A 10,918-nucleotide genomic window follows, 5' to 3' on the forward strand; every position below is an offset into this window, starting at 1 on the left:
GTTACACTGCTCTCATGTGCTTTACTTGGGTGATGCTCCAGCATTTCTTTAAAACAAGATCAAGGATAACAACCAAAGACATTGTTTTTACCAGGCCCCTTTTACCCTGTCCTTCTGCTACTGAATAATCCCAAAATGACATGGCCTAAAATAAAAAAGTGTCTCTCTGGGCCACACGTTATGCACCCATGCCTCTAAACAATCATTACATTATTTATCAATTCATTGCACATTTTGCCAGATGTATTATCTCCAGACAATGACAATTAGGCCTAAGAAGAAAACTAGCTATGTTAATTAGATGTCGACCGATTAGTCGGCATGGCCAAAATATTTGGGCCGATTTCAAGTGTTCAGAACAAAATCGGTCATCAGCATTTTTGGACACTGATTATGGCTGATTACATTGCACTCCACGAGGAGACTGTGTGGCAGGTTGACTACCTGTTATGCGAGTGCAGAAAGGAGCCAAGGTAAGTTGCTAGCTAGCATTAAACCTATCTTAACATAATCACTAGTTAACTACACATGGTTGATGATATTACTAGTTTTTCTAGCTTGTCCTGCGTTGCATATAATCGATGCGGTGCCTGTTCATTTCTCATCGAATCACAGCCTCCTTCGCCAAACAGGTGATTTAACAAGCACATTCGCAAAAAAAAAAGCACTGTTGTAGCACCAATGTGTACCTAACCATAAACATCAATGCCTTTCTTAGAATCAATTCACAAGTATATATTTTTAAACCTGCATATTTAGTTAATCTTACCTGCTAACATGAATTTATTTTAACTAGGGAAATTGTGTCACTTCTCTTGCGTTCCGTGCAAGCAGAGTCACGGTATTGCAGCAGTTTGGGCCGCCTGGCTCGTTGCGAACTGTGTGAAGACCATTTCTTCCTAACAAAGACCGTAATTAATTTGCCAGAATTGTACACAATTATAACACAACATTGATGGTTGTGCAATGTAACAGCAATTTTTAGACTTAGGGTTGCCACCCGTTAGTTAAAATACGGAACGGTTCCGTTTTGTTTTCGAAATGATAATTTCCGGATTTTACCATATTAATGACCTATATTGTTCCTGTGTGTTATTATAATTAAGTCTATGATTTGATATTGGATAGAGCAGTCTGAGCGGTGGTAGGCAGGCTCATAAGCATTCATTCAAACAGCACTTTCCTGCATTTGCCAGGAGCTCTTCACTCTGCTTCAAGCATTGCGCGGTTTATGACTTCAAGCCTATCAACTCCCGAAGTTAGGCTGGCAATACTAAAGTACCTATTAGAACATCCAATAGTCAAAGGTATATGAAATACAAATGATATAGAGATAAATAGTCCTATAATAACTACAACTTAAAACTTCTTACCTGAGAATATTGAAGACTCATGTTAAAAGGAACCACCAGCTTTCAGCTTTCATATGTTCTCATGTTCTGAGCAAGGAACTTAAACGGTAGCTTTTTTACATGGCACATATTGCAATTTTACTTTCTTCTCCAACACTTTGTTTTTGCATTATTTATACCAAACATGTTTCATTATTTGAGACTAAATTGATTTTATTTATTATATCAAGTTAAAATAAGTGTTCATTCAGTATTGTTGTAATTGTCATTTTTACAAATACACAGTGGGGAGAACAAGTATTTGATAACCTGCAAAATCGGCAGTGTTTCCTACTTACAAAGCATGTAGAGGTCTGTCATTTTTATCATAGGTACACTTCAACTGTGAGAGACGGAATCTAAAACAAAAATCCAGAAAATCACATTGTATGATTTTTAAGTAATTAATTTGCATTTTATTGCATGACATAAGTATTTGATACATCAGAAAAGCAGAACTTAATATTTGGTACAGAAACCTTTGTTTGCAATTACAGAGATCATACGTTTCCTGTAGTTCTTGACCAGGTTTGCACACACTGCAGCAGGGATTTTGGCCCACTCCTCCATGCAGACCCTCTCCAGATCCTTCAGGTTTTGGGGATGTCGCCGGGCAATACGGACTTTCAGCTCCCTCCAAAGATTTTCTATTGGGTTCAGGTCTGGAGACTGGCTAGGCCACTCCAGGACCTTGAGATGCTTCTTACGGAGCCACTCAGTTGCACTGGCTGTGTGTTTCGGGTCGTTGTCATGCTGGAAGACCCAGCCACGACCCATCTTCAATGCTCTTACTGAGGGAAGGAGGTTGTTGGCCAATATCTCGCGAAACATGGCCCCATCCATCTTCCCCTCAATACGGTGCAGTCGTCCTGTCCCCTTTGCAGAAAAGCATCCCCAAAGAATGATGTTTCCACCTCCATGCTTCACGGTTGGGATGGTGTTCTTGGGGTTGTACTCATCCTTCTTCTTCCTCCAAACACGAGGATTTTAATCCATGACGGCGTAGTGTGTTACTAATGGTTCTCTTTGAGACAGTGGTCCCAGCTCTCTTCAGGTCATTGACCAGGTCCTGCCGTGTAGTTCTGGGCTGATCCCTCACCTTCCTCATGATCATTGATGCCCCACGAAGTGAGATCTTGCATGGAACCCCAGACCGAGGGTGATTGACCATCATCTTGAATTTCTTCCATTTTCTAATAATTGCGCCAACAGTTGTTGCCTTCTCACCAAGCTGCTTGCCTATTGTCCTGTCCTCTACTGTATATATAAAAATCGGCATCGGCTTTTTTTGGTCCTCCAATAATCTTATCGGTGTCGAAAAATCATAGTCGGTCGACCTCTAATGTCAATGCTTCCCGGAGACGGTTTCTGACAGTTTGTGCAGAAATGTTTCAGTTGTGCAAACCCACAATTTCATCAGCTGTCCAGGTGGCTGATCTCAGACAATCCCGCAGGTGAAGAAGCCGAATGTTGAGGTCCTTGGCTGGCACGGTTACATGTGGTCTGTGGTTGTGAGGCACATTGGACATACTGCAAAATTCTCTAAAACAACATTGACAGCTTATGGTAGTGAAATAAACATCCAATTTTTGGCAACAACTCTGGTGGTCATTCCTGCAGTCAGCATGCCAATTGCATGCTCCCTCAAAACTTCAGACATCTGTGGCATGGTGTTGTGACAAAACTGCACATTTTAGAGTGGCCTGTTGATCAGTACAATAAAATAAGTCCCAACAGGAACGAAACCACTTGTTTTTCATCCGTAGCTCCATGAAATCAGCCAAAACAAGCCCAATAACTCAATGCAATAACTTTATTGCAAATAGGCCTAGGCGACATCTTGATTTACCCAGTTTATCAATAGATTAGAAATGTATCATTCAAATAAATGATTATCATGTTATGTAGTTAGATGTTTTTATTTTGTTGTTGACCAAAGTGAAATTGATTGTATGATTCTATAACTGACTAATTAATACATACATAAAAAAAACTTAAATGTAATGATATATGAACTCAAAAGACCTGTCTGGATCAAGTGCCATTCTGTGACTTTGGCTAATACACCTTTTTATGCCATGGTATCAATGTGGTATCGGAGTCAAAATTCTGGTATCATGACAACACTAGTTTACCCTCGTCCCTGTTGGAGAGGCAAACTCCATTGATTACAAAAGGTAACAGAAATTCCCCAATATGACTCGGTCTTCATCATGTGATATAGTATATGATCTATTTTTTGTATTACACTTCCATTCTATTAGATTTAAAGTAGACCATCTGATTATTATTTTGGTTCCTATCACACCAAACTATATCACTCAAGTATGGACCGGTTCCACCAGTCTGAACCATACACCCTGTAGTAAATGATGGCCTGAGTAACAGTGAATAGGCCCTCAAAGTCTAAACGAGGAAGTGCGAGGCACAGCAACAGACAGACTGAACTAAGACACCAAAACAACAATGATTAACTACCCAGAGTACTCTGGCTGGCTGTTGGCCTGCTTGTTATGTTGTTACAGCAAGAATTGCTCCAGGCGACTGCTGCCAGAGCTCTGCCAGGAGATAAATCTGGAGCTAACCTAATGATTCATGATGAGCTAATGATTCAGTTTGATTAAGCAGTATTTGACGGTCTTTTTAAGCTGACCGGATCTGCTCACTCACTGCTAATATGTGCTGGCTTCTTGCTCCCACCACAACCCCAGCCTCCACCTGATAGGTTCTGTGTTCCTGTCGGGAGATGGCTGGCTGCAAGTAGGACCTTCAACAGGTCTCTATTGTGTAAGTATTTCACCTAAATACAGAGAAATTAATGTTTGTTTAAATGAATGTTTCAAAACCCATTATTTCTCCCCAGTAGGATTCAATAGCGAGTCAGGACCAAGAGTGTGATCAGCCCTTGATAGCCCACCTTTTCTCTAACAAGGGTAAAACATCTGGTGTCCTGAGCAATCATAAAATTATTAGTACATGTAACAGCTTATAAAATCGGTGCATTTGATCCGCCTATGTGCCGGCTCCAGTAACACAAGACTCCCTCTTACGCGCAAGTGAAGTGAGTTTTGGAAAAACTTAAAAGTACGCATCCTAGAAATAGTTCACATACAAACTAGAGGTCGACCGATTATGATTTTTCAACGCCGATACCGATTGGAGGACCAACAAAAGCCTATACCAATTAAATCGGCTGATTTATATTTTTATAATAATGACAATTACAACAATACTGAATGAACACTTATTTTAACTTTATATAATACATAAATAATAATCAGATGGTCTACTTTAAAGCTAATAGAATGGAAGTGTAATACAAAAATAGATCATATACTATATCACATGATGAAGACAGAGTCATATTGGGTCATTTTAGTCTCAAATAAATAATGAAACATTCAATTTGGTTTCAATAATGCAAAAACAAAGTGTTGGAGAAGAAAGTAAAAGTGCAATATGTGCCATGTAAAAAAGCTAACGTTTAAGTTCCTTGCTCAGAACATGAGAAAATATGAAAGCTGGTGGTTCCTTTTAACATGAGTCTTCAATATTCCCAAGTAAGATGTTATAGGTTGTAGTTATTATAGGACTATTTCTCTCTATATCATTTGTATTTCATATACCTTTGACTATTGGATGTTCTTACAGGCACTATAGTATTGCCAGTGTAACAGTTTAGCTTCCGTCCCTCTCCTCGCCCCTACCTGGGTTCGAACCAGGGACACATCGACAACAGCCACCCTCAAAGCATTGTTACCATCGCTCCACAAAAGCAGCGGCCCTTCTATAGCAAGGGGAACAACTACTTCCAAGCCTCAGAGCGAGTGACGTCACCAAATGAAAACGCTATTAGCGCGCACCCCGCTAACAAGCTAGCCATTTCACATCGGTTACACCAGCCTAATCTCAGGAGTTGATAGGCTTGAAGTCAAAAACAGCACAATGCTTGAAGCATAGCGAAGAGCTACTGGCAAATGCAGGAAAGTGCTGTTTGAATGAATGCTTACGAGCCTGCTGCTGCCTACCACCGCTCAGTCAGACTGCTCTATCAAATCATAGACTTAATTATAACATAATAACACACAGAAATACGAGCCTTAGGTCATTAATATGGTCAAATCCGGAAACTATCATTTCGAAAACAAAACGTTTATTCTTTCAATGAAATTTGGAACCGTTCAGTATTTTAACGGGTGGCATCCCTAAGTCTAAATATTGCTGTTACATTGCACAACCTTCAATGTTATTCCATAGTACAATTCTGACAAATTAATTACGATCTTGTTAGGAAGAAATGGTCTTCACACAGTTCGCAAGGAGCCAGGCGGACCAAACTGCTGCATATACTGACTCTGTTTGCAAGGAACGCAAGAGAAGTGACACAATTTCCCTAGTTAAAAGAAATTCATGTTCGCAGGCAATATTAACTAAATATGCAGGTTTAAAAATATATACTTGTGTATTGATTTTAATAACGGCATTGATGTTTATGGTTAGGTACACATTGGTGCAACGACAGTCTTTTTTCGCGAATGCTTTTTTAGCGAATGCGCTTGTTAAATCACCCGTTTGGCGAAGTAGGCTGTGATTCGATGAGAAATTAACAGGCACCACATCGATTATATGCAACGCAGGACAAGCTAGATAAACTAGTAATATCATCAACCATGTGTAGTCAACTAGTGATTGTTAAGATTTAATGTTTTTTATAAGATAGGTTTAATGCTAGCTAGCAACTTACTTTGGCTCCTTGCTGCACTCGTGTAACATGTAGTTAGCCTGCCACGCAGTCTCCTCGTGGAGTGCAATGTAACCGCCCACAATCGGTCGACCTCTAATAGAAACCTTGTATGTCTGAACTCAATCAAATAGTCTTCACAAAAATAACAGTCGCTGTGGCAGAACGTTTATTTTGATTGACGATTTCCTGCGTTTATCAAAAGTCCCATCAGTAGCCTTATTTCAGATGTGTCCATGTGCTTCTTAGGCTTATTAGGGAAATCATTATTGCAAAGCATGTACATGTTTTAAATTAAATGCATTCAACTGTGCTCACTGATCAAGTACAGGTGGGTTAAGGTGGTGCAGCTGGCAGAGGAAACCAGCATTTGAGTATAAAATGCATGGTGGATGCTTTGATAGAGGAGATGACATAGCCTACTGCAATCATATATTAATATCAGTGAATATTATGTATTGTAGGAAATGTAAAAGGAGCTTGAGCCATTGAACATAAAATAGTACTGAGTCATTAACCAAAATGTCTGTTGTTTTTCATTTTTTAAACAACTAATTGACCGACGTCGGTTCAATTATTTGAATTCCATTTCTTTCAGTTTTTTTTAGAGAGAGATATAGATAATAGATGATAGATGATAGATGAATAGATGAATAGATGAATAGATGAATAGATGAATAGATAGATATTTTTTTAGATAGAAAGCAGTTGCTTCGTGAGCCTGAAAACACATGATCTAAGTGATTGATAGGTGATATTCAGCAGTCATAAAAGTATGCCGTATTTCCTCAAATTGTGATTTTTGTCAGACATCATAGGCAGCAGCTCTTTTTTTTACCCCTTTTTCCTCCCCAATATCCAATTTGTAGTAACAGTCTTGTCTCGTCGCTGCAACTCCCGTAGACTCGGGAGAGGTGAAGGTCGGGAGCCGTGCGTCCTCCAAAACACAACTCAACCAAGCCGCACGCACTGCTTCTTGACACAATGCCCACTTAACCCGGAAGCCAGTCGCGCCAATGTGTCAGAGGAAACACCATTGCACTGCGCCCGGCCCTCAACAGGAGTCGCTAGTGCTGGCAAAACCCTCCCCTAACCCGGACGACGCTGGGCAATTGTGCGCCACCCCATGGGTCTCCCGGTCGTGGCTGGCTGCAATAGAGCCTGGACTCTAACCTAGAATCTCTAGTGGTACAGCTAGCACTGCGATGCAGTGCCTTAGACCACTGCGCCACTCTGCCTTAGGCAGCAGCTCTATAGAGATGAGATGACTTGGAATAAAATAAAATAAAACAAATTTTATTAAAGTAATGTGAATAAATTATGATTATTCAATCAAACCCAAAATCCGTGATATAATCAATCCGAAACGATCTCAAAGCACTAATCGCTCAGCACTAGCATAGAAATAAAGGCATGTGAAATACTATGAACAGTGCCTTGTTTTATTTATGAAATCATACTGATGGGTGGATTTCCCCCCTGTATCTGAACCAAACATGTGAATATCCCAGAGAGAGAGCGAGAGATGGGACTCACCCTCCTTCACTCTCAGCCTCCTCTTCAGAGCTTTGGCCTCCAGCTCTGGCCACTCCCCCTGCAACTTTCCTCCTGCGTGTGGGTGTAGTTCGGTTTGGTGGGCCTGCCCTTACGCGCGCCACAGCCCCCTCAGCCCGGCCGCTGCGTCCTCTCAGCTCATCCCTGACGTGATCCTGCAGCTTTGGGATGGCACTCTTTAGGGCCCGCACCTCATCCTTCAGCTCTGACACACACTGGATCAGCGCTGCAAGACGATCAGAAACCTCAGCCTGACCCGGCATTTCCCTGACCACCATACTGGCTCCAGCCACCCGCTGGTCATTACTGCTGAGGTACAGCTTACTGTGCACACCATGTCCACTCGTTGGCACGGCCCTCCTACTGTTGTACAACACCACAGTGCCCAGGCTGAGGCCAGCCGCTCCAGCCAACACACCCAGGACCAGAGCCTTGTCTGACAGGGCCATCCTGCCGGCCTGGAGAAAGGGGAGAAATGAGAAAGATTAATAACACATTAATAATGAATGTTTTGTTGTGCAGGAACAACTTCTGATTTTAAGAATCCTTTAGGCTACTTGAATATTCGGCACAGAGAAATTAGGTTAACATACATATCAGCAAAGGTCCAAGATCTGGGTACAGCAGAGTTGACTGAGCAAGGAGCGGAGTTAGCCAGCCCTCAGCTCTTGTAGTCTTTCACCTGTGATGTAAATGCCTAACCCAATCCGCACCTCCATTCTAACCTAATTCCATTCTACCAGTCTGTATCCAAATGGATTTGATAGCTTCTGTCAGATGAGCAGGTATAATCTCAGTGCCTCTAAAATAATACCATTTAGGGTATTTGTCTAAGCTCTTAGCAGTTTCTACTAACACTGAGGTGAGACCTACGGATAAATTGCCCTCAAGCCAATTAAGGTCACTGTTAATCAACAGACAGTCATTGTTCAGGGCAGTATTGTAATTGGAATGGTCAGCTACCTGTCAAAATGTGGAGTGCCTCACTTGAAAGGTCAAGCAAGCTAGTTTGGGATATAAAAATGTAGCTACTGTAACTAGTAAGACACGAAACTTCTGCAACCCAGCAACCATACAGTGACAGCAAAGATGAGTTTGAGAAAGTGACCTTCTTAGCTAGCTAGTAGCTAGCTGTCAAGCTACAGCTGGCGACGACCTCCTGGGGAGAAATAAGTCACTCTCCTGTAATGTCCTCGCATTCACCTCAATGTTAGACTAGCTAGCTACGTTTGCGCAACGGGTTAACGTTAACAGGATTAGCACGCTAGCTAATACTCAAACTAGTTTATCTAGTCAATTCGCGAGCCAGAATAATGTTAAAGAAAAAGGCATGCCATGGCATGGACAGTCACCTAGCTTGCCAACTTAACGTTAGTGCCAAACATGAGTGTTAACTATATGTGGTGTCTGCTAGCTATAAGCACACAGATAAAATTGCTAACTAAACATAAAAATCTGTTACTTTCATTAACCTATTAAATAATATCAAACAATTCTATATATTTTGATCTCCAAAAAGTTTGAAATTGTGTCTGTCAGTGACCTTACTGCGGAGAAGCGATCAGTCTTTCTTCTATATCTCCCGTTTGAGAAGTTCTTCTTCTTGTGGGTTTTATGGCAGACTACACCCAAAAAGGTGTATTGCCGCCACCAACTGGACGGTTTGAAACCCCCCCTCCCCCAAAATACAATTAAATAATAAATCCATAAGTAATAGTGAACCTTAATCCACCCTAATATAATTGTACATTGCCGAAACAAACAAAACTCCAATTTTTTCCTTCTTTCAATTCAACATGTGTCCCTTCTCAGGCTCTAAGACCTGAGAAGGAGGTACGGCTTGCGCCAATATTCCATGTAAATATTTCGCTGAGAAATCTTTCAACCCCAGGAACCGCTCTGAGGTGCATCCACAATGAATTTGATCTTCCTGGACCTTCTCTCCACCTATGCAGTTGCCATTAATTACCATAGCAATAAAGGCCAAAAAGTCCACCTTCTTAACCTTTAAAATGTCAGGATCCTGCTGGTGAAAGGCAACCCCTGCAGCCTGCAATGCAGGCCTATCCACCACCATGGACTCTTCTGGTGCACCATTCAAACCCTCAACCCTTTTCACAGCTGCTGCATATGAAATGCTCTGCACAGCCCTGACTTTGGCCACCTCATTCTCGTTCACAATTGTGGAGCATTCAAAAGACATGGCTTCATGGTTCCCACCACAATTGCAACATTCATTACTTTTATAAACACATATGTTTTTTTCCACAACTTGGACATCTCGGCTTCTCTCATCTGCAAACACTTGATACATGACCAAAAGCTTCACAGTGATAACACTGCATTGGTCTTGGGATAAATGCTCTGACTCTGTAGTTATACCCTAACTGCACTTGAGTAGGGAGAGACTCCATTTTTAAAACAAACACAGACTCCTCACTTTTTCACCAATCACTACACGATTCATCCAACGTGCTTCAAGTCACCCCAGGAATATTTGTAATCTCTTCAAAATCGACCACAAGACGCCAAATATAACCCCCTTGAGGGGTGCCCTGTTCCAAAGAGACACACACTACATTTCAAACAGATCAAATCGGTTCAGACACAACACACTCTGTAGTGTTCTGATCCGCGGAAGCAAAAAAAATATAAACAGGGCCACCTCTCGTGATCCTCACAGCCTTCACTTTACCCAGCACTCTCTCCACCAGTTTGGATAACAAATGGTTTCTTCAAGATTGGTACTCTGCTCAGTTGCTCATTCATTAACAAACTGTACTCCTACTAGATATGATGGGTCCTTCTCATCACTGTACACTACTTTACTCCATTTTCTATTATTTTGGACAATACTCCAATTCTCCTTGATTCTACCGCCATTGTGTTCAGAATCCACTTCATCATCCGCTTCCGCCATCTTTCCAACATCACTCTTCCTATCTTTAGACAAGTTCTTCTTCTTCTTCGTATTTGTTGGTATAATGGCGGTCGGCAAACAAATGTTATAGGTGAATGCTGCCACCTACAGTATTGGCTGTGTATTATCAGCCTACAATTTTGTAGTATGAATTCATTACACTTTGTGAAAAATTGCCCTATCAATTAACCCTGTGTAACATGTCTTGCATTTCATGTTGTATAATTACACCAAATCTGAATAGTTCACATGCCTGATATTACTGTACATTCCTTTTGTTGTTGTAAGTGCCCTTTTTAATGTCGCACACTT

At 41.2% G+C, this 10,918-nt stretch overlaps 1 protein-coding gene across 7 annotated transcripts in view; it reads right to left on the reverse strand.

The window, feature by feature from the left end:
• Positions 1–10,633, reverse strand: part of LOC110502298 (regulator of microtubule dynamics protein 2) — a 58,112-nt gene extending 47,479 nt beyond the window's left edge. For 3 of the 7 annotated variants that reach the window (XR_016490910.1, XM_090216648.1, XM_021580223.3), the window contains exons 1-2: positions 9,235–10,633; positions 7,669–8,144 (exon numbers count right to left, since the gene is read on the reverse strand). Coding sequence is in view for 5 of the 7 variants with exons in the window: in XM_090216648.1 (XP_090072774.1) it covers positions 7,669–8,135 (467 nt within the window). In the remaining 2 variants the exon portion in view is untranslated. Of the gene's footprint in view, positions 1–7,668; positions 8,145–8,279 lie in introns of all 7 variants that reach the window. The other 4 variants (XR_016490909.1, XM_021580226.3, XM_021580221.3 and 1 more) reach the window with 2 other exon arrangements.
• Positions 10,634–10,918: the final 285 nt, after the last annotated feature.

This window comes from Oncorhynchus mykiss, chromosome 23, assembly GCF_057628025.1.
Source record: "Oncorhynchus mykiss isolate SJ-2025 chromosome 23, ASM5762802v1, whole genome shotgun sequence".
Lineage (NCBI taxonomy): Eukaryota > Metazoa > Chordata > Actinopteri > Salmoniformes > Salmonidae > Oncorhynchus > Oncorhynchus mykiss.